The sequence below is a fragment of the Schistocerca americana genome, chromosome 3, assembly GCF_021461395.2.
Source record: "Schistocerca americana isolate TAMUIC-IGC-003095 chromosome 3, iqSchAmer2.1, whole genome shotgun sequence".
Classification (NCBI taxonomy): Eukaryota; Metazoa; Arthropoda; class Insecta; order Orthoptera; family Acrididae; genus Schistocerca; species Schistocerca americana.
This window is the reverse complement of record NC_060121.1, coordinates 676,292,094-676,317,022: the sequence shown is the minus strand read 5'-3', so window position 1 is coordinate 676,317,022 and position 24,929 is coordinate 676,292,094. Positions and strand designations below refer to the sequence as shown.

At 41.9% G+C, this 24,929-nt stretch overlaps 1 protein-coding gene across 1 annotated transcript in view; it reads right to left on the bottom strand.

Moving 5' to 3' along the window:
* Nucleotides 1-24,929, bottom strand: part of LOC124606310 (glycine receptor subunit alpha-2-like) — a 629,777-nt gene that overhangs the window by 575,648 nt on the left and 29,200 nt on the right. Inside the window, exon 2 of the mRNA XM_047138291.1 lies at nucleotides 6,519-6,608. Within this exon, the coding sequence (XP_046994247.1) occupies nucleotides 6,519-6,608 (90 nt within the window). The remainder of the gene's footprint in view (nucleotides 1-6,518; nucleotides 6,609-24,929) is intronic.

Below are 24,929 nucleotides of genomic sequence, written 5' to 3'. Positions count from 1 at the left end.
AAAATAGATGTTCAGTATCCTAAGGGCCTAATTTCGGTAGTTCATTTATGTCGCTATCCCTAACCGATACTCTTTATCATGAGTAATAAACCAAAATATACAAAATTACAGTCGAACAGATTAATTAAAGTCACATATTTTGTCCAGAATTTGTGATATATAATAATGAAGGTTATTCGTGTACCAGCTGCCAGAATTTTTATAACTGAGAACGCCAGTGGCCCTTTTTTTTCAAAACAATTCTATACTTTTGAGCAAAACTTAATAGAATGGTTATATTATTCATATATTACTTTGAATTCTGAAACCAATGAACTAACGTCTTCTGACTATAAATCTTGATTTTAAGGCAATCATGTGTCCATTATTTTCTTTCATTCAATATTAGATATTTCTAACTATTAGGCAAATGGGGAACTGGCATGTTTACTTCTCCTTGGAATTAAAACAGCAACTAATCAAAACGCTATCAGTAGATTCACTACATGGAGTGATGCATTAGTTTCACATATTGTCTAGGCGACAGCAATTTATTTATTTATTTATTTATTTATTTATTTATTGCGTGTAACTACTGCTGCCACAAAGAACTGAATCAGAATTCGATCACCAGTGACAATCACAATCAATGGCAGTCACTATTTACTCTCATTCCCGAAGTCTTAAGCTGTCTCCAGCACAATAAAGTTTTAGTATATCTAGTGCCTCCCTATGCATTCAGAAACAATAACAACGATTTTTTCATAGGCAAGCCCCTCTGTTCCTAATTTTTGCTCGTCCACTAGAAGAAAATGTAACCTCTAGGGAAATTCTTGATTATGACTTCATTTCTCTGACACTTCTTTCCGGATTCTATCACAACAGAAAATTTGTGTCGAATGTTGGTTGTAATGAATTATAACCCATGGAAGAACATACCATATGTTATACACACTCAATGGCACGATGTCCAATGACAAACATCCAGTCTCTCCTACAGCCCACATTACTGTGCCTAAGGGGTCATTGTCATTGTCTGTATTCCTCATGTATGGAAACAGCATAAAGCTAATTCTGAAACACTGTACAACCATGTAGTAACTCTGACTAAACATTGTTATAGATACTGATGAATTTACAGTTCAGCAGATTCTAAATTTTTTCCGTATTTGAGCTCTAGCTTCGCTAAGCCTCAAATATATATATAACTCTGAATTTTGACCGAAATTTTACTGTACAAGTGATAAAACACTTTCGGGCGTTTCTTTTTCTTCCTTGAGTATTTCCAGACATTATAAGACTTACGTACAACAGTGAATACCGCTGCGTTATTTCCTTTACATTTTCCGTCAGTTTTTCATAGAACAGTATACTATGTGATTTAGGCAATTGAAAATCTTCAACCATCTTACCTCAATTTTGATTATACTGATTTCATATTGATCAAGTTCGGAAAATGTCTCATTATATTAGTTACTCAGTACTCTTCAAGCTAACGGTCTCCTTGTCTCCTTATGTTGTGAGGTATGTTGAAACTTTCATATCGACTCTTTACTGGTTTTGCTTTCCCTGCGAGCCTCCAGGTGTTTTGGGAAAACTACCATCATAACATCTGCACTGCCATCTTCCATCTACTAGAAAGAGGATGCTTGTGTTTTAGTTTACACTATAGCCAACCAGAAGAGATATTACATTTGTAAGCAAGCTCTTCAAGACTCAAAAAAGTTTGGGTAAAAGAGTGTTGTCTCCTTGCTTTCAATGTGTCAACTCATTTCTTCAAATATCCTGTATTTAAACCAATCGTCAGTCGAATTTTGATTAGGAGACCAAACAAACAGCACCTGGTATCCTGATTTCAAGGGACCCCAACAAAAGAGCAAGTTCATGGGGGTGTCGACAAAAATTAAAAATGAGTTTTACATATTATAATTTGATAATATCACTAGGTTCAATGAAATAAAAGTGCTTGGTACGAATGAGGAACAATTCATGGGGGCAAAATTATAAAGCACTAGCTTTCCAAACACGTCAAGGTACTATAACAACGTCTCAACTACTAAAACAGAATAAAAATAATGATGAGTCTGTTAATACATGAAGTGAATAAAAATATTACTCTTTATCCTTCCCGTTCATTTAAGACCGAAACTGACATGATTTAACTACAATTTTAGAAAAGATAACTCAGTCACAAGTAAATACCTCGGGTGACCGTTGAGACATTTAAGAAATTGTTACTTGCTATATACACACTATACATCCTCTTACATCAAGAGCTAAGGAAAGAAGGAATTTGTGCCACAGCTTGACCAACAGAAGGAAACGGTTGATAGGACACATTCTGAGACATCAAGGGATCACCAAGTAAGTACAGGAGAGAATTGGGAGAGGAGGGAGGGGGGGAAATTGTAGTGGGAGATCAAGAGATGAATACACTAAACAGATTCAGAGGCAAGTAGATTTCAGTAGTTTTTCGGAGATGAAGAGACTCGTACAGGATAGAGTAGCATGGAGAGCTGCATCAAACCAGTCTTCGCACTGAAGACCACCACAACAACAACTACAACAACAACAACAAATTAAAAGGTGTACATATTTTGAAGATTATTTTGAAAGAGAAAGTGTTGTGTCAGCATACAGAAGAATATGTTCTTCGTGTCCAAGAAGAGCGCAGCTCGAATATACACTGCTCAGTTATCCTACACGACAACATAATTCATAAAAATATTTATTTCAGTTACTGAAATATTGGGATACTTTGAATGCCTTGTTGTACGATAATACGTAATGTAATCAGAAATGAGATATCGAACCGAAATAGGTTAATTTGCTTACAACCACACAACAGCTGAATCCTTTACGAATAAAATTAATAACATTTCCCATTTCGCAATAACAATACTGAAATATTTGTTAATGGTCTCTCAGATTTTAGGGGACATTTTGCTTCGCAAGGACACGACAATCATTGAGAGGAAATATAAGCCGGACGGTGTGGCCGAGTGGTTCTAGGCGCTACGCTCTGGAACCGCGCAACAGCTACGGCCACAGGTTCGAATCCTGCCTCGGGCATGGCTGTATGTGATGTCCTTAGGTTAGTTAGGTTTAAGTAGTTCTAAGTTCTAGGCGACTGATGACCTCAGAAGTCAAGTCCCATAGTGCTCAGAGCCATTTGAATCATTTTTGAAGGAAATATAAAATTTGAGTGAACTATCGACTAATTATACTGGTAATATGCTGTTACTGTAGCATTGATTTTTAATTTGTTTCTTGTATAAAAGAATAACTCAGCAAGAATTTTTCATGTTTCACGTGACAAATGGTCTAGCTTTGTATTCTATATTGTGTTCAAAAATGGCTCTAAACACTATGGGACTTAACATCTGAGGTCATCAGTCCCCTAGACTTAGACCTACTCATACCTAACTAACCTAAGGATATCACACACATCCATGCCCGATGCAGGATTGGAACCTGGTACCGTAGCAGCAGCGCGGTTCCGGATTGAAGCGCCTAGAACCGCTCGGCCATAGCGGCTGGCCCTATACTGTGTAGTTGGCGTCTGTCTGTCGGGCATGTCGTAAATCAATTTCTATCTAGATATAGAATTAGAATGTGTTTATGTATGAGTTGGTATTTTAAACTGTTATGAACAGCCAGCTCTTTGTATGTATATTTGATTATGTGTCAATATAAGCTATACGTTTAGTAATTGGACGTTTTGTTACATTCAGGAAATCGTTTTATCGTTATATTTGTCTCCAAAGAACATAATTTTAATAATGACTGGTAAATTGTTTGCTGAGTTCTAGAAAAGGCAAGCCGGCCTACTATGTTTAGATAGCAATGCTTCCCATAATTTGTTTTTGGTGTGCTGTGGAATACATAAATTATCTATAAAAAAACTGAACTAAGCCCAGATGCGTAGTTTAATAAATGGATAAAGTTGTTTTATCCAGAATCAAGGAAACAAATGGATTTCAGTGACACGAAGGACAGATCTAAGTTATCGATGCATTAATAATTTAAAAACGTTAGCACAGAAAAAGGGCATCCATGATACACTCAAGGTTTTCAAAAAAGGATACAAAATTTATTTGGTGCATTTCTGCTAACAAGAAGATTATAACGGAGATCGTCACGATGTTCGTAGACAGCACTGTCTTGTTCGTAGGAACTGTAGTGTTCGGCGTGATATGAATCCTGTGGAGGGGTGGTAGACGTTCTTCCGGCCGTCAGAATGGCGTAGGTGTACAACCAGATGGGTGTAGTGGTTTAGATGGTCTGGCAGGGACTAGAGAAATACGTCAGAGGTGGAGGCAGTCTCCGCAAGATTGTCTGACTACATAATTATTTATAAGATGTGGGAGTTACAGAAGCATTCCGTTGTCCTGGGGGCAGCCTGAAATGAAGTGACAGTATCTCCATATCCGTACATACTGCGAACTTCGCTGAATGTCACGCACGCTGCTGGTACGCAACGATTTGTAGGACCGTCGCCCCAAGATACGAGTAATTCACTGTCTGACGGGTGTGGCAAGCACAGCGGATTCTCGCAATGCGGTGCTACCAGGGTCTTTCTACACATTGACGTAATACACCGAGGTAAATATAGTCATGGGATAACGAGAAGCACATAAGCAGATGTTGGTAGTATCGCGTAAACGAAGTACAAAAGGGCAGTGCATTGGCAAACCCGTCATTTTGCTCAGGTGACTCACGTGAAAAGTTATCGCCTTGATTACACACGCACGACAATATTTTGACCACGAAATAGTATCTGGAAGGAGAGGCATGTGACATTCCATTTTGGAAATCGTTAGGAAATTCAATATTCCAAGATTCACACTGTCAGGAGTGTGCCGCGAATATCATATTTCAAGCATTGACTGCGCCTAAGGAGAAAGCATTGGCTGATTGTCTTTACTTCACGAACTAGAGTAGCTGCGTTTGCGCAGCGTACGATATCTACAGAAATCAATGTGGGACGTACGACGAACGTATCCCTTAGTGCAATGCGGCGAAATGTGGCGTTAAGGGGCTGTGGCAACAGACGACTGACGCGAGTGCCTCCGCTAACAGCACCACATCGCCTACAGCGCCTCTCCTAGCCACCTCGAAAAGCGTGGTCTGGTGAGATGAGTCACGATATCAGTTACTAAGAGCTGATGGTAGGGTCGAATGTGGCGCAAACGCCACGAAACCATGAACTTAACTTGTCAACAAGTAATGTGCAAGCTGGTGTGGCTCCATAATGGTGTGGGGTTCGCTTACATGGAACTGACTTGGTCACTGACGGGAAATAGTTATGTTAAGCTACATTGAGAACATTTAGTGCCATTCTCTGACTTAATGTTCACAAACAACAAAGGAATTGGTATGGGTGACAGTGCCCCATGTCACTGGGCCACGACTGTTCGTGATTTATTTGAAGAACATTCTGGACAGTCCGAGCGAGTGATTTGGCCACACAGACCTCGGAACGCGAATCTCATCGAATACCTATGGGACATTATTGAGTGGACAGGTAGTGCTCAAAATCCTGCACCGGTAAAACTTCCGCAAATACGGACTACTATAGAGGCAGCATGGCTCAATAGTTCTGTCTGGGACTTCCAAAGATTTGTTGTGTACATGGCACGTCGGGTTGCTGCAATACGCCGGGCAAAAAGACGTCGGACACGATATTAGGAGGAGTCCCGTGACTTTTGCCAGGTAATTCTATGTAGGACGGTTTGTAAGTAGACTGCGTCGTCAGCCTTGTGCCTTCGGGACAATAAATGGATCACTGTTTGCCGAGAAACCTTGGCGTTGCCGTTTTCATCCGCACCGCAAACAAAATAAATATTCTGTTTGCGATATTAGGGTTGGTCTTCAACTGGGACAGTTTACTGAGACCTGTTACTTGTGGGTACTACATTTAGGTGACAACGTGGTGGATTCAGAAGACGAATAGTTGCTTCCATGTTGTAAAGGCATTACGTTATCACCGCACTTCCTGAATGTAAACTTTTCTTCTTTTCGTCAGTATATTGCAAAAATACTAATGCTTTTGCTTCATTACTGATCTCTTCCAGTTGCCAAAAACCCTCTAAAAAGTATGCCACTGGAAGTCCCGAGTGGTCAGGTATAGTAAAAGTGAAATTATTACGAAATCCTTGTTCACTTTCTAGTACGCTTCCGGTAAGATAGGTAGCTTACGGGATGATGACGTAAACTTGCAAAACGTAACTTGGATATTAATCGGTAGTAGGCAATGCACATTCATCACAGCGAATCTCCCAAATATTGGAGACTGTTTGATCACAGATGTCACAGATGTGCAAACAGCAACGCGCGCGAGGATGCGTAGCGTTTGTGACCAGCTGCTGTTTCTAATTCTAGGGAAATCACAACACTTGACTAAAAGAGCCTCAACAGAAAGGACAAATATAACATGACAACATTCTATGATGCGATCTGCACCACTAAGCTGGATGGAGATTGGAAACTAAAGCTGGTAGTTACTAGAGATACTTGGTTTCGTTAGTAATACTTACACAACAGGGCCGAAAACAGTGGTGGTTGCCGCCAGCAATAGCAGTGGTAAGTACGGACGCTTCATAGTCGGTAAATGGTCCCCGAGAAACCTGAAACACAACGTTTAGGCCGCTAGTTACACAACAATCTCTCAGTACAGTGCAAGAGACTGTTATTTCCAGTGCATCCTTCCTGGTATTTCCTTCGCACTTATTCTGATTGTTTCCTCTGCATTCTAAATGCAGTTGACCACAGTTATATACAATTCACAGCAAGTGGTAATAATATTCTAAGGGTTTATATTTATATTAAAAATATTGTGCCACCGTTTGGCAAGACTAATGTTTCTTACAGTGTTGCTATGCGAAACGGATATTTGTACTGAAATGCATTCCATAGAATGGAGAAAAGGAAACACTATACGTCTCGACATTTCCTGTTTCGAATTCTTGGCTGCGTCATAGTGAGTCAATTTGATTACTGATATGATTAACTATATTTGAAAATGGCAGACAACATATAAGGATACGGTGACATCGTTGCAGTAGATGGAAGAATGTTCTGTTCTTAATAACTCCCATGTGCTCTTGCATGAAAGCTGTGCATTGTTACAGTAAGTATCGTAGTAGGCAGTATAATAACCCCATTAATAGCTGCCAGATCGGTCAAAAGTGGCGCGCAAGCCCCGTAAGTCCCGTTGTGCGATGTGTACTTGGTGATGGAAAATGAAAGTGAAGAAAATGTGTCCCATGTGCCACTGAGTGAACAATGAGACAAAACGTCGCATTTTAGAGATGTGGTCCACCTGTACAGGTAAACAAAAAGGCTGTTTCCTTCTGTGCATACACGTTTCACGTCCCTTTATTTACGAAGCGTTCTCAGTTGTTTGTAGAACAAGTTAGTTGTCTGTATAACGTGTGTCTGTTCTAAGAGTCGTCAGGTGAAGTGTCTCTCGTGTTTCGGCAGACATGCTTCATTTCATTTCTGCAGTGAGTACAGACCATTCGATCCAAACAAATACTGCTCGTCACGCCTGCTCAGTGTCGGCGGAAGGGGTCGGTTTGTTTCTTACAAACATAATGGCTTTTAAAGCGGAATATTACGTACCTATTCGATAACTGGTCAAAAATTAGTGTACTGTTACATTAGGTTCAGACATGTCCGCCCCCGGTAGCTGAGTGGTCCGGGTTCGACTCCCGGCCGGGGCACATATTTTCAAATATGGTTCAAACGGCTCTGAGCACTATGCGACTTAACTTCTGAGGTCATCAGTCGCCTACAACTTAGAAATAATTAAGCCTAACTAACCTAAGGACATCACACACATCCATGCCCGAGGCAGGATTCGAACCTGCAACCGTAGCGGTCGCTCGGCTCCAGACTGTAGCGCCTAGAACCGCACCGCCACTCCGGCCGGCACATAGTTTCAAGCCGGTATGGTAGCTCAGCGTGCTCGGTCAGAGGGTTAGCTACCCTCCATAATAAGAAACTGAGTGAACGGATCGACAAAGAACCTCAACGGATGTCATCGGACGTCCGCCACAAACAATATAGAACAGAATGTGATTTTTTAAAAAAGTGGTCTACGCGATGGAACGTGAATCATAAGGGTCTGGGTTCGATTCCCGGCTGGGTCCGAGATTTTCTCCACTCAGGGGCAGGGTGTTGTGTTGTCCTAATCATCATCATTTCATCTCCACCGATGCGCAAGTCGCCGAAGTGGCGTCAAATCGAAAAATTTGCACGCAGCGAACGGTCTATCGGACGGGAGGCCCTACAAACACAACATTTTATTTATTTTATGGGATGTGCATTAACATGGACGGTAAAACACACTAAAAGTCTCGACCGTCACCTCTTCCTTGATTGACTTAATGTTCTAGTGTGTCACCCTTCAGCTCTACTCAGTCGCTGCTGGAGTACAGATTATCCTTCGTGTTGTGTGGTTCCTGCAAAAACATATCGGTAAACCGAATGTCGTGCTGGATTAATCCTAGCAGTAACAGAGTACTTTCAATAAAGGGTACTACCACTTGGGTGGTCCACGTCTCCGTTGTGGTCGAATCAGCTGGCAGCACTGGAGCGATAATAATAGTTCCAGTGTGTGCGTTGTCGTTACGCGCGCAACGTTTTATTATTAAAAGTTTATTAATCACGCGGTGAGGGTAGGTCGGAATTATGAAATGTATTTAGTGTTTACGATGTATAGCCGGTTAATGCCAATTCTTCGCACAGTTCTTTCACCATGGTCCCACAGGAAAACAGTCACATATGTTTATCATTATAACAGTCCGTTAAACATGAGTTCACTTTACGTCGTCGTCTTTAAGACAGTTTGGATGATATAATTAATGTTTCTTGATCAAATCACAGCACTGTTCCTTTACTTAACATTTTGGTTTGTTCCACTTTCACACAATTCTAACAGTTAGTGTCTCCACACGCAATGGTGTCTGTTTGGCGGCTAATTGTCACAAGTTCACACAGAATGTAAAATCGTCACCGCAAACACTCGATATACTTTCAAGGTTTTACTGTTCACTTAATAATGCACGATCTCCTATTAACACAGCGGACGCACTGTCATTAATTGTTCCTCCGCGTATCACCGTCTTTCACGCCGAGCGTTGCAACGTTTCTCCACCCGCGAACCGGCCACGATACCACAACAACTCGCACGCTATCGATAGTCGTTCGCTCTCTCTCTCTCTGACACAGTACTTCTCCTAGCCTAACCAAAGATTTACAAAGCATATCATTCATATTCGTACAGTATAATATATAAAACAGTAGCAAAATGAATGATGAAACAATGTGACGTATTAACAAATAAAGAATAGTTGAAATAAATGATACATACGTACTATGACAAGGTAATGCACAAAAGAAAAAAAATTCTATCGACTTTCCGGGAAAGCAATGTCTTTACAACTGCTTTAGGAATACCGAACTACTTTGCAAAAGTTTATCTACCAACCTATACAAACGAGCTGTTAGAAGAGATATTCTTCCTGATCATTTTACTATTCATAGACGAAAATTAATTCCTCTGAACAACGGAACGAGCTACGAGAGTTTTAGTAATTTAGACAAGCTAAAAGCAGAAGGTACGGTTGCTGAATGCATCCATTTACACACAGCTATTAATGAAGAAAAGTTATTTTTGCCGCATGTCCTCTATTTGATGCGATGATTGCCCGAGACGTCAGGCGAACCATTCTAACATTCACAACAAGGGAACTACGTAAAATTTATAGAGAAGTGGCTTTTGGTGTAAATGTCCTTGGGTGAGACAAGATGCAAATAAAACTTTACCACAGACCTGAGAGGTGAAAATGTATAAATCGCAAAGAAATTCAAGGGACTTTTCAACGCGCAGAATTACGGAGTTGGTTGTCATACCTCGTCGAGTGTAGAAGAAAGTCTCTAGGTCTCCTCCGTCCGGGGACTGGGTGTCTGTGTTGTCATCATTTCATCATCATTCATGGAAAGTGGCGAGACTGGATTGAGTAAAGAGTGGGAATTTGTACGAGCGCTGAAAATCTCACAGTTGAACGCCCCACAAACCAAACATCACCATCATCATCACCATCATCAACAACATCTAGGTCCCAAAGGTGCGCAGGATATGGCAGTTGTCTTCGGTAGTACACCAGATTCACAAGACAAACGTTTGAGATCCATAGGGAACTGCCAAGATAATTTCGAGTGCGGTAAGACCACAAAACTTTCAGTTGCGTTTCTGTGTGTGGGATCATAATTCATGAGAAATCCGCTATGGAATTTAGTTGGGGACGTAGGGGATGGGGGGGGGGGGGGGGGGGGCTGAGTAGTGGTGGTCCAAGAGCTGTGGCAATCTGTTAGGCAGGTTTAGCGCCTCGTAAATGAGGGACATGTGACCTGCGAATAAAATAAATCGTGTTAAGGAAGGAGTAAGCTTAGGGCGTACTGCTGTCGTTAGCTATAGGTGATGAGATTGTGTTGTGTGTGGGGTACAAAAAAGTTGATCCTGTTCACGCATGGCTGACCATTCCTTTCAACGACAGGGATTAGGTTTTAGCCATAATCTGGCTGCCAACGAGCGATCTTAATGGATTTTGGTACTTTGGTTTAATGAATCATCAGCTTTCTTGGTAATCCCCACACATTGCAGGTCTGTCTGCCGATGTATATCATCCTAATCGTATCCATAGACGTTGCATGGGTAGCTGTGGCAAACGTCACTCGAGGCTGCTTCTCCTATTTTCTTTTCGTTTAAGGACTAGATGTATTTGAACTCAGTATTAAAATGAGCATTAAGCTATTTTGTTATTTACTTTCAAAGTGGTGGTGCATTCTAACACATACTCCTGGATAATTGTTATGTCAATATTCTGTTAACCTGTAAACTAAAACAAAAATAAAATAATGACAGCTATGAAGAGACGGGTCCTCCACGCAATTTACCCTTTTCTTCATTTGTGGTATTTCGGTTGTCATTTGCCTACACCTGTCATGTTTCAGGCATCTTTCAATTTGGTGGTCGTTTTCTACGTGTCTCTGAAACAAATGCTTTATTTCTGCATTTTTACCTGACTGAAGAAGCACGTCGGCGATGCAAATGTATTCCTTCTTTCCGCGATTGGGACTGTAGAACTTTGCAGGATATGTCTTTCAACCATGTGACAGGCGAGTTACACCTACAGTAATACAGAAGTATCGTGCTAAATTATTATCCTGCTACATTCTCTTGATATTTTAACCTTATTTCAGTTAAATACTCAGAATGAATTTAAGTTATCGTGTGACATCTAACTGTCATATGCATGTTTTTAGTCCCCCTACTTTCGTCTTTACATAGTGAATTACCTGTCTGGTAAAAATATAACAAAACAGTCTAGTCCTAAAACTATGTACCAAAACTTTTACCTGTGTTACGCATCACTAAGAAAATGGGAGTGGACTGAGTACCGAAGTTGCTCGTTAGATCTGAGGAAACGTCATTGAATTGTGAATCCAAGACCGTGTTGTCTCTATGTTCCATTCTCGGAGAAGCCCAGCGCTTTATCCTTTATATGACAGCGCTACGGCCGTTGAGCTACTTGAATGAGACTAATAATTCATGTCAAAATGATACTATATGAAGCGATATACCTATTTCCTGACGTAATTTCTCCGATTGAACTTATTACATACAGAGAACAAATTCCTCCACTTCCTTAACCAAAAATGGTTCAAATGGCTCTGAGCACTATGGGACTTAACATCGAGGTCATCAGTCCCCTAGAACTTAGAACTACTTAAACTTAACTGACCTAGGGATATCAGACACATTCATGCCCGAGGCAGGATTCGAATCTGCGACCGGAGCGGTCACGCGGTTCCAGACTAAAGCGCCTAGAACCGATCGGCCACAACGGCCGGCCTTCCTTCACCCCTCTATTATATCCAAAGTGAATTATATGTTACAAATGTTAAACCTTTTCCCGTTTAAGGCTCCGTTTTCTAACCTATAAGCAATGCTACTTATAACCAACTTTGACTCCATAAGGAACAGTTGTGTTCAGTGACAGTTGATAAATGAAGGAAGAATACGAACGCTTGAATCAGCCGTAACACCACTGGATTTCTGTTATTCCTGCACATTCAGATATCAGCTACAAATAGCTACCTTCAGTTCCAAAATGCAAGAAAATTACCGAATTAGAACTGATTTACTTAAAACAATAAGTAAAACACCGTGTCAACGTACTCTAGTCAGCATACAATTTGAGTGAGTTACCATACAACCAACTCGCAGGAGTACATGTCACCGTATGACATCAGTAGTGTACAGACGGACGGAAACAGGTTATCGTTTACAACAAGTACAGCAGCCTCAGTTTCTCTCATGAAGTATAAGCACAAAAATAACTGACCACGTTTGATTCCAACATACAAAAAGTACTATTTTGATAAGTAAAATCAGGAGGTAAACCAGCATATCAGCTTCGAAATGCATCCAGAAATGCCAGTTTATAATGTGTTTGTTCTTATAATAGCGATGATGCGATCCACCAAATCTTATGCAAAAGATCAATAACAGGTTCCTACGAAAGTCTTATACGGAATTGCTGTATTATATCAAAAAAATATTTAAAAAATTTGAAGATTGTCTTCAGAAAATATAACTCCACACCAATTTGAAAGTCGACAAAAGCTAAGCTCTAGAGTATTCGCTCGTATCACAGTGATAAAGTGATCCACTATGTAAGTAATACAAGAAAAACATAAAAGAGTTCATACAGATGGTTTTTATGATCTGTTAACATTATAGTAAAGTGCTGAAGACCTATATGACAAGCGTAATTTAACAAAGCTAATTTGGTGAAGCACAGAAACGTCCTCTACTGACGTAAATGACTTACGTAACGTATGGTGACAGTATCCGAAAGACATTACGTCATGTGAGCTGCATCCAGTTCAGGCGGAACGCAATTCAGATCCCTCGGATACGTTTGATCATGATAATACATTACTAACAAGTGCTTAAGCAAAGTCTGTTATCACAAGAAGATATACGTTTCGTGGCGTTCTGACTGTTAGACTGAGACCTTTTGAGCTTATCACCAATCAGCGTATGAAGTAATCAGTTTTATGGGGTACGCAAATTTTTTAACCTTAACTGCATGTTAACGAAATTGGTGTCTTCACTGGATACGTTAAACACAAAAGATAACGTGCTCGACAGCAGCTGACGAAGTCAAGAAATAAATTACACAAGACGGCGCTTCGCAGAAAATTAAGTTGCGCCTCTCTTCAGTGTTTATTAAGGAATGTAATTTACAAATTCTTTTCATGAAAATTTGAGTAAATTAACGCAGCCGTTAATTACGTCTCGAATACATGAGTCGAATTCAAATCATGCTTTTGTTTAATAATAATAAGGAATTGTAAGATTGTATCATTCTACGTGATGAACAGCAATGACAGGGAAACAATATAACGTTTTAATGGCATTAGTAAATTAGTTAACGAATAATGATCTAGAAGGTTGCGGAGTTTCATTACATAGGGGTTGCAAAAGTCAACGCCTAGTATTCTATACACTTTATCCATACACTTTTTATTATTGATTTACATTTTCCAAATGCTACAGATTTTAAACTATGTAAGGAATAAATTGCTGACCACAAGCCACATTCATCTCACACAGAAAATGTGGGAATAGCTAGTATAAGCTGCTGTGAAGTGTATTTGGCAACCTATATGTTTCGTGAATAGTTTAGTGATTATATTCTCTTACTGAAGTCATCACAAAAATTAAATATGATTTCTGAACGACACTTTCACAGGTTCACGGTGTATAAAGAGTGTATTATATCCTCCATGGTATCCTCCATCGGTGAAACGTATTTTCCACGTCGTTGCACAATGCACATAAAGCACAAGTTTTCAGCTGCAACTGTTATGAGTAACATTAAGAGGTATTTGTGTGTCACAGCCGATAGTGTAGTCTGTTCATGGTGTTTAAATTTGAATATTTCATCCCCACTAAAATTCAGTAGGTCCAAAGAGGGACAAAACATGTTCACTAGAACAGAACAGTTTCATGAGCGGAAGGTAACTTATCTGTTACGGATATTTCAGAACCCTTTCACTGTTAATTGAATTTAAATACATAAAACTGCAACCAGTAATTTTTTTGAATAGTTATTTACTATTCCATGAACCCGTTTTCTAACCTTTTCAGAGTCATCTTCAAATGGTTTTCTGGAAGTTACATCACTGTTTCCAGCATAATGCTGGGTGCTGGCTCTGTGACAAAAGTGTGTTCCATCTTATTGTCACAGAGCTCGCACTTAGCATTGTGTTACAAACAGTGATGTAACTCCCAATAAGTCACCTGAAGATCAGCCTGAAAAGGTTCGAAAACAGGTTCATGGAATAACAAATAACTATTCAAAAAAAGCGAATGGTTGCCGTTTTACGTATTTACAGACGACATATTGCTGACGATGCTGATACAGTACCAAAATATTTGTGTAGCCACCTGTAGCGAGATTTAATGGCCAGATGCTGCTTATGGTTACTAAAAAATATATCTTATTGAAGTACAAATGGTTTGTTAAGGGACATCTCAATAATCATTAATTTCATAGTTTTCACTCAGTTGAAGATGATTTTGCAGGGATAAAAAATAGAGAAACCACTACTACTTGCTCAAAGACCCCCACGACCGCCTTAGCTGCTGCAAGAATAACGGGGAGCCAATAGCAACGTCGTATGCCCTCCCCGAAAAGATGTCCCATACCTTGAGTCACAACATCGGCTTTTCAACAGTAAGATACGTGTATATACCACCCTTGCAAATACATATGGACCGTAGTGCACACTCAGCTTACGAGTATTGCCGCAGTTTCCATTGATGCGACAGCAGAGAGAGGTTCAAACGGCTCTGAGCACTATGCGAAGTCATAAGTCGCCTAGAACTTAGAACTAATGAAACCTAACTAACCTAAGGACATCACACACATCCATGCCCGAGGCAGGATTCAAACCTGTGACCGTAGCGAACACGCGGTTCCAGACTGAAGCGCCTAGAACCGCACGGCCACACCGGCCGGCGCAGAGAGAGGAACCTGGACTCTGGTTCGCTAGCCAACAGGACTGGACTCGTCAGTGGCTGTCAGTGGCTGCACGTCGTCTCTTCAGGCGTCTCGCTGTTTGACGGCAGCCATTATGATGGACATATCCGTGTGTGGAGGCTCCTGGAGAACGGACGTTGCCAGATTGCTTTCGTCATCATTGTTGCGCAGTGACTACATTTTTGTTGCTACTATGGAAATAAAAGCTTAAGAAGCTGCAACCAGTCTGTTGCCACACTGGGAGAGAGCCAGGTCGTGCCCAGCAGTACTGATGACTGCAAATGGGCGGGACTGATGCAGCAGCAGCTGGGCGGTTTCCACACCTTCAAAAGACGGGCTCGTACCATACTTGGTCAGAAGTGGTACATCACACCAAAAACCAAGTAAATAAAAACCAGACACCCACCATTTCTTCCCATAGGTATTCTAGTCTGGCAGCGCCATCCACTTGAAGAGGGCGATATGTTTCTGCAAGCACCCACGACGAATTTGGATCTTCATCGTATCCATTCAAATTAAGGAAACTGAGTCCACCTCCTTGTACTTGGCAGCTTCCCACTGCGAGCGCCTTTCAGTTCATAGCGGACTTCTGCCCTGGAGGGCAGCCATTCGACTCCCTAGCAGTCCAGCCCGTGCCCCTCTATGCTTGTGCTGTCATCCTGTTGCCACGTGCCCTCGCTCACAGGGGCGAGTTCCACTTCTGATGGCTGGCGTCCACTGCATGAATTAGGGAGGACTTCCGCGTCACTGGAACACAATGAAGTAAGCAGCGGCTTCGTGTACTGACAGCGCAGATACCACCTCACGCATCCCTGGAACTGCATAGCCATTTGCGTCTCAGCTAGTCTCTGGCTGACTGCTAGCCTCAGTGGTCCACCACCTGCCACCCACAGAACGTGCCGGAGGGGGCGTGGTCGACACACACCATAAGTACTACGATGGTAGCTTGAGTCTGAATAAAATCGCATGGCAATCGTAAACGGTTTTAATGATTAGATTAGTGATTTGAGTTAGTATGCTATGGTTATGAGTGTGTAAACTATTGTTTCGCAGTGCTGTCAATGTGCATGCATTATTGTGTATTGTGGTAAATGGCATAGTCAGAGGCACAGAGTGTTTCCAAATGGGAAACAGTTCAGTTGTTAATCAGAGAGCGTAGTTGTCGGCAGATAAAGCAGACGAATAGGCATTAGGGAGCTAAGAGGAAAGGGAGGTGTATTTCACGCCTGCTAATCCTCTAACAGATTGAGCTAACCCTAATTGAATGACCAGCAAGCAGCAGCAAAGTTTGGGAATTGGGTGGACCGTTAGTTAATGCAAACGGCAAATAACAGATTCATAGGGGAACTGCAAGATTTTATCAAATGTACAGAAGGTTTACAAACCGGGCAGTAGTTTTGAAGCAGGAGCTCCAGCATTGCTATAAATGTCGAACAGCACAAGAATTTTCCTCGAGCAGTTAAGTGAACTAACGAAGAAACACAAGGAGACAGTAGAAAGTTTTGATTACAGAGGAGGAAAAGTTAATGTGCAGACTTACGGGCTGGGAGGAGAGTAATAAGACAAATAGGATAGTACTCCAACAAGGTGGGCGTACGGCACCGCACATCATCCTGAGGAGCCTGCCACCCGTTATGTCTAGGAGTGTTCGGACAAGTACACCAGAAGTATTACACGCCGCCGTCAGATTGACTAAGGGGTTAGAGGAAATTTATGTAGAGATAGGAGTGTGCGATAAGCGACGTGTATTTTTCGTTGACGTAAGGTATTACAGGTGTGGACGATTAGGGCACGTCCAGCAGCAGTGTCGTCAGCCTCAATGTGAAAAGTGTGATGGCGTTGGACACAAGAGGCGGAGAACAGTGCAGGCAAATGGGCAATAGGCGTGCGTAAAATGTGAATGGAAACCCCAAGTTCACTAAGCGGCGTTAACATTAAATTTTGATCCTACAGATAGGTATGCATAGGCTGATAGTAGTGTAGTAGGAATTGTATGGGAGAAGACAGTTAAATATCAGTGGGAGACAGAGGTGATTAACACAAGTTACGTGTTTCCGATATTCATATGCAACTGATTTATGTCTGGAGGTAGAGCACATGAAGGGAGCAGAGAGTATGGATATGAAATGGTTCTTTCTGGAATTAGAGGGTCAGTTTAATCTTCAGGTCTAAATGCCAGCAACGTCCAGGACGCAACATTGATCCCAAAAGCGAAAAAATTGCCAAAGCACCAATATATCGAAAAGCATACCATAAACCTCGGCATTTACAGCCAATTATAAATAACTTCGTTGATCATGAAGTAGCTATGGAATATTAGAGGAGAATACTAGTCCACGGGGTGGGGGGGGGGGGGGGTCAGCTGTCACGGTCATACCCAAAAAATCAGCCGATGGTTGGAGAAAGTATTGGTTCTCTTGGAACTGTCATCTTCTAAATAGTAAAATGGTAACACATTCATACTCAACTCACAGACACCATTGACAACTTTAGGTAGTTCCAGTAATTCTCCGTGACTGTTAGATTTGTGGAGTGGATACTATGAGAAAATCATAAGAAATTTTGGTCTTATGTCAAAGCAGTAGGTGGATCAAAACAAAATGTCCCGACACCATGTGACCAAAATGGTACTGAAACAGAGAATAACAGATTAAAGGCCGAAATACTAAATGTCTTTTTCCAAAGATGTTTCACAGAGGAAGACTGCACTGTAGTTCCTTCTCTAGATTGTCGCACAGATGACAAAATGGTAGATATCGAAATAGACGACCGGGGGATAGAGAAACAATTAAAATCGCTCAAAACAGGGAAGGCCGCTGGACCTGATGCGATACCAGTTCGATTTTACACGGAGTACGCGAAGGAATTTGTCCCCCCCTTCTTGCAGCGGTGTACCGTACGTCTCTAGAAGAGCGTAGCGTTCCAAAGGATTGGAAAAGGGCACAGGTCATCCCCGTTTTCAAGAAGGGACGTCGAACAGGTGTGCAGAACTATAGACCTATATCACTAACGTCGATCAGTTGTAGAATTTTGGAACACGTATTATGTTCGAGTATAATGTCTTTTCTGGAGACTAGAAATCTACTCTGTAGGAATCAGCATGGGTTTTGAAAAGACGGTCGTGTGAAACCTAGCTTGCGCTATTCGTCCACGAGACTCAGAGTGCCCTAGACACGGGTTCACATGTAGATGCCGTGTTTCTTGACTTCCGCAATGCGTTCGATACAGTTCCCCACAGTCGTTTAGTGAACAGAGTTTGAGCATATGGACTATCAGACCAGTTGTGTGATTGGATTGAAGAGTGCCTAGATAACAGAACGCAGCATGTCATTCTCAATGGAGAGAAGTCTTCTGAAGTAAGAGTTATTTCAGGTGTGCCACAGGGGAGTGTCGTAGGACCGTTGCTATTCACATTATTCCTAAACGACCTTGTGGATGACATCGGAAGTTCACTGAGGCCTTTTGCGGATCATGCTGTGGTATATCGAGAGGTCGTAAAAATGGAAAATTGTACTGAAATGCAGGAGGATCTGCAGCGATTTGACGCATAGTGCAGGAAATGGCAATTGAATCTCAATGTAGACACGTGTAATGTGCTGCGAATACATAGAAAGATAGAGCCCTTATCATTTAGCTACAAAATAGCAGGTCAGCAACTGGAAGCAGTTAATTCCATAAATTATCTGGGAGTACGCATTAGGAGTGATTTAAAATGGAATGATCATATAAAGTTGATCGTCAGTAAAGCAGATGCCAGACTGAGATTCATTGGAAGAATCCTAAGGAAATGCATTCCGGAAACAAAGGAAGTAGGTTACAGTACGCTTGTTCGCCCACTGCTTGAATACTGCTCAGCAGTGTGGGATCCGTACCAGATAGGGTTGATAGAAGAGATAGAGACGTTCCAACGGAGAGCAGCGCTCTTCGTTACAGGATCATTTAGTAATCGCGAAAGCGTTCCGGAGATGATACATAAACTCCAATGGAAGACTCTGCAGGAGAGACGCTCAGTAGCTCGGTACGGGATTTTGTAGAAGTTTCGAGAACATACCTCCACCGAAGAGTCAAGCAGTATATTGCTCCTTCCTACGTATATCTCGCGAAGAGACCATGAGGATAAAATCAGAGAGATTAGAGTTTACACAGAAGCATACCGACAATCCTTCTTTCCACGAACAATACAAGACTGGAATAGAAGCGAGAACCGATAGAGGTACTCAAGGTACCCTCCGCCACACACCGTCAGGTGGCTTGCAAGGTGTGGATGTAGATGTAGATGTAGTTGGAGGTGGTTTCCGAAAACCGGTCAAAGATGATATTCTCAGTTGCTTGGCTCATTGCCAGAACTGAGGGATGCCATTCGAATGAAAATATGCTCCAGCAACATTTAAAAAGTTGTTGGCCGGGGTTCTAAGGTGTCTGAAACCTCGATGATATAAGTGTGCTGATATGAAGGGGCATGTGCAATGGCTACAAAAAGTTTTTGAAAGGTTGCATTCCACATGTCTGATTTAAGCACAGGGAAGTGTCATATTGCTTCGGTGGATGTTAGGTTTTTGGGGCATAGAGGTCGTTGTGATGGGGTACAGACGGACCTGAGGATAGTACAAGCAGTAGGAAAGTTTCTGACTCCTACAACAAGCAAGGACTGAAAATCATTTTAGATGTTACCCAATTATTATGGAGAATTCGTGAAGATGTTCACAGAAGCGACTCAGCCACTTATGCAGTTGCTAGAGAGAGGAATAAAATTGTGAAATTGGAGTGGACAGAACAGTGTCAAGCTGCGCTACAGGGGTAGAAAGAAGCTTTGATTCAGATCTATGTTGATTTTGCTATACTATGGGAAGGAGTTTGTACTATCACGTAACGCTCTCAGTCCCACACTGGGGTGTGTTTTGAGTCCAGTCATAGACAGTGAAAAGCATTCTGCGGCTTACACTATTCAGTAGCTGAACAACTAGGAAAGGAATTACTCCACGTGGAGAAGGAGATGATAAGCTTAATGTACATGATCATATACTTTTGACGTTATTTGTAAAGGAAGAAGTTAAAGGTAGTAAATGGCCATACAGCAATGAAGAGATAGTTGGGGTTTTAGAAACCATCCAGCAGAGTCACTAGATGGGCATTGAGAGTATGTGACTTTGACAAAGAAGCTATTCGAAAGTCAGAGAAGAAGCATGTTAAATGGTCTAGGCAGGAAACTTATGGTAGTACAAGCACTGACCTTGTCGACTGGCAGAGGGTGCAAGTTGCTGATGTTAAATACAAGCTGCATGCAACACAGCCACATTTCATTGCATACTGCAGCTTGTTATGTAGGTGAACTAAGTTGATACAGTGCACTGTAGTACCTGGTAAGCTGAGAGAAGAGATGTTGAAGAAAGTACTGTATTACGGAGTAAGGCGTATGAAGGGTGAAGAATTGAAGGACGGCGGAGTAATACTGATGTAAAACTAGGACAGAGGATGTAGACCAATATGTAAAAACAGGAATGTGTAAGAATGTGTACTATGTCCAAAAGAAGCAGGAATGTATCACCAGCAAATGCCATCACAAAAGCTATAGGAAGCACCTAAATATTTTGAAATGATAGGGATGACTATTATTTATCCTATTAACTATGCTCCTGTCAGAAACCCTTACGTTTTGACGATTATGGACCGTTTCTCGAGGTACATGGAAATTATCACCACTCCTAATCAACAAGCAACTACAGAGGTACAGGCCATGGACAACAGCTGGTTGCAGAAATTGGGTGTCCCTGAAAGAGTGATCATAGAGCAAGGTAGTAATTTCATGTCAGACTTGATGAAGCAGCAGGTGATAGAAGTCATTGTAAATAAATATGCACATATCCAGGTGGTGGTAGAAGCACTTACACAGGGAATAAGAGGGCAGTGAATTGGCAGAGATGTTATTTATGCTCAGGTGATTCATGTAACCAGGCTTCCGACGTGATTATGGACATGTGCTGGGAATTAACAGACTTTGAGCATGGAAAGGTAGATGAAACTTGAAGCATGGAACATCCTGTTTCGTTAATCGTTAGGAAAATCAATATTCTGAAGTCCACAGTGTCAAGTGCATGATGAGAACACCAAATTGCTGGTATTACCACTCACATCAGACATTGAAATGGCTGATGATTTTCATTTAGCAAATGATGATGATGATGATATTTGGTTTGTGGGGCGCTCAACTGCGCAGTTATCAGGGTCCATACAAATCCCCAACCTTTGCTCAGTCCAAACTTGCCACATTCATGAGTGATGATGAAATGATGAGGACAACACAAACACCCAGTCATCTCGAGGCATGCGAAAATCTCCCACCCTGCCGGGAATCGAACCCGGGACCCCGTGCTCGGGAAGCGATAACGCGACCGCGAGACCACTAGCTGCGGACCTTAGCGAATGAGAGAAGTACCATTTCCATAGATCTTTCAGTGCTAATGACAAGCAACGTTGTGTGAAATAACCACAGAAATCAATGTGGAACATATGACAAATGTAGCCGTTTGTACCGTGCAGCGAAATTTGGCATTACTGAGCTATAGCAGTATGACATTACCTGCAGCATTTCTCCTGGGCTCAAGACCACATCACTAGGAAATTAGACGTTTGAAAAACCGTGACATGGTCCAGTGAGTCCGAATTTCAATTGGTGGAACCGACTGTAGATTTCGAGTGTGGCCCAGACCCCATGAAGCTATGGATCCAAGTTGCCAACAAGGCACTGTGCTAGCTGATGGTGGCTCCATAATGGTGTGGTCTGTGTTTACATGACATTAACATGGACTGTAAATTGTTAGTTTGGCTATTTGGAGATCATTTGCGGCCGTTAATGGATTCCATTTTCCCAAACAACCACGTAATTTGTTTGGATAACCATGTGCTATGTCACCTGGCGCCAATTGTTCGTGGATGGTTTCTGGTACATTTTCGACAGCTCGAGTGAATGATTTGTCCACCCCCTGAACATCTATGGAACATAATCAAAATGTCAGTTTGAACACTAAATCTTGTGCCAGCACTACTTTTGCAGCTATGGACGCCTTTGGAGGTACCGTGGCTCAGTCATCCTGCAATGAACTTCCAGCAAGTTGTTGAGTCCGTGCTGCATCGAGCTACGCCAGGAAAAAGGAGATCCGACACGATATTAGGAGGTACCCCATGACTTCTGTAACCTCAGTGTAAGTCAGTTGCTATGGGTTTTGAAGCTAGTGGTAGATTTAATCATATATATCGAACGATTGGTAGAACGTTGAGTTGCTACAACAAATCCCACCTGAATGACTGGCATACTTGCTTGCCGTTTGTCATAACAGAATACAATTCCAAAGTTCGCTCAATCACTGGGCAATCCCCTTATGAGGTACTGTACAGAAGAATACAACTCCGGTGATCAAACTAGCCCTCGTATCCCCTTATGAGGTAGAGTATGCAAGGAAGCTCTCTTCAATGTTTAGCAAAATCCAACTGATAATTGGACAGGGTGGAAATTCAATTGGCAATTCTGCAAAGACGCTAAAGGAATTATAGAAATGCACACAGGGGGCAAACACAAAGGACCTGGAACTTCAGGAAGAGGCAGTAAAACTTATGGGAAATTTGAAGCAATATCAGGTAGGACAATGGGTGATGTTATGATTCACAGATATTTCCAAGGTTAAACAAAAAAAAATATTAGAAGGTACCATGGGCGGTACCAAGTGACAGAAACTATGTCTCAAGTAACTGTCCACCTTCTGTGGTCACCTAGTGCGAAGACGGTTCACATGTGACGCCTACGAGCGTTTTGGGGCTCTCTGGATGCATTGTGACACATATCAGCATCGAGTGCTAAGAGAAGGAAGAAAGGAAGTACGAAAAAGGGTGAGAACGGGGATTGTGTATCGCCAATACCATATGGGTTGAGACCGAGGAAGTAAGGCGTACATGTGCACTATGCTGTTTGGATAAGTGAGGGCAGAGTGTAGGTTAGATTAAACTGTACAGTTACTTATTGTTTTAGAGACGTCAGGTCTTTCGAAGTGGCAGATTGCTGAATATCCAGGATAGTGATAAAGGAAATCGAATTGTGGCAGCGCTTCATGTCATAATCGAGAACGGAATAGGAGAGCTGTGGGATCAACAGTTGGAGAGTTGAGTGCTGTTTGTCAGATATGTTCTTGCTAGTTGTCAACGGATGAAGATGTTTTTCAATACATGCGAAATGATGAATGAGGTGAGAAGTTTGAAGGATATAATTTCAAAGATATAGCAAGAAGCAGAGAAGGAAAGTGTAGGAGAGACGTACAGAAACCCTTTGAACGGCTCTTACACGGCACATGCAGCAAGCACTGTGTACCTTACAATGTCACAAGGGTTGTTGTTTGGATGCTGGCGAGAGGTTTTGTTCGGGAATGCATATGATAACTATATCTGCTTGTTAACCACCTATCAAAATACACCTACACACAAAAGGGCGTAACAAGTAAACGTTGCTCGTATTAATTATTTTGCAGTCTAAATTTTAGCAGTGCCTGACAACGACCTTGTTTGCTACAACACTGGTGTGCAAACCATAAGGATGAAAGTAACTCCTGCATTGTGTTTCACTGACATGTAACATAGCTTGATGAACCATGGACCATACGTAGAAATATCTGCTGCACTGTATTCAAGAACTTAAAAAAGAAATACACAATGAGACAAACAGAAATAACACTTTAATTCAGACAAGAGAATACTCTGATGTCACTGCGATTTATGATCATTCCATCGACACTGGAGAGGACTGGATTTGGCTCATAACAGCGTGTGTGGTCACCACGGACGGTTTTGCATGATCTGAAACTTGCTCCCACGCTGGGCACAAGGTTCGATCCAAGAGCTCCTCCACCCACGCCGATCGGTGAGGTCGAGCGTTGTCATCCGTAAAAATGAAGTCAGTATCGAATGCAACGCTGAGAAGACGGACTAGGGGAAGGCGTACCCTGTCACATGACCTGGATCACCAAAATGGTCTTGTTAGACAAAGTAGGATGTACCCTCACGTTACTAGAGATGGGAAGGCGTAATGAATCCAGACACGTTGTTGAACACGATCCTTTTGATGGTCCAGGCATTATGTGCGGGCAGGCATAATATTGCACGAGCCTACCTACTTCTAAGTCTATGAACACGGTAAACTTACTGGTCAATGTTACTGCGATGTCGTACTCTTTCTCCATGTGTTTATCTTGAGTGGTGGATTAGGCTATGACTTCTTTTTTCTGGATGGCAAAACAATGCGCAACCCTATCGAACAGCATAGGTGAAGAAGCTCTTGTAATGAGAAGATATTCGACAAATGAACTGGCCTCTCTGTTCCCCCAATTTAAATGCCATCAGACAAATGTGGGACTGCAGCACGTTGACATGCACCAACAGGACCGTCAACAGCGCCGGTGGAGAAATGAAACGCCTGACCGCTAAATCTCCGTACCAACCTTGCCGCCAGGAAGGGAGCACGTTGTAGAACAAGCATTGTCGTCTGCGGTGGTAACACATCCCATTGAGAATCACGTCCCGCCTTTTGTGTTTTCCTAGAGACCTGCATGAATTATGTTGACGTCAGTGTAATAGAAGGGTTATTTCCGTCGTCTCAGGGCGTATTTCCTACAGTTACCTTCTGCAACTCAGATATGTATGGTCCAAGTTTCATCGACTCATGTTCCTAGGAAGGAAGATATACGAAACTTGTTCCGTCGTTGAGTTTTGCACAAGAGGTTCAAACCATTTCCTAGTCGAGCATACCTAAAATTTAGAATGAGAAATAGGAATAAAGTTTACGTG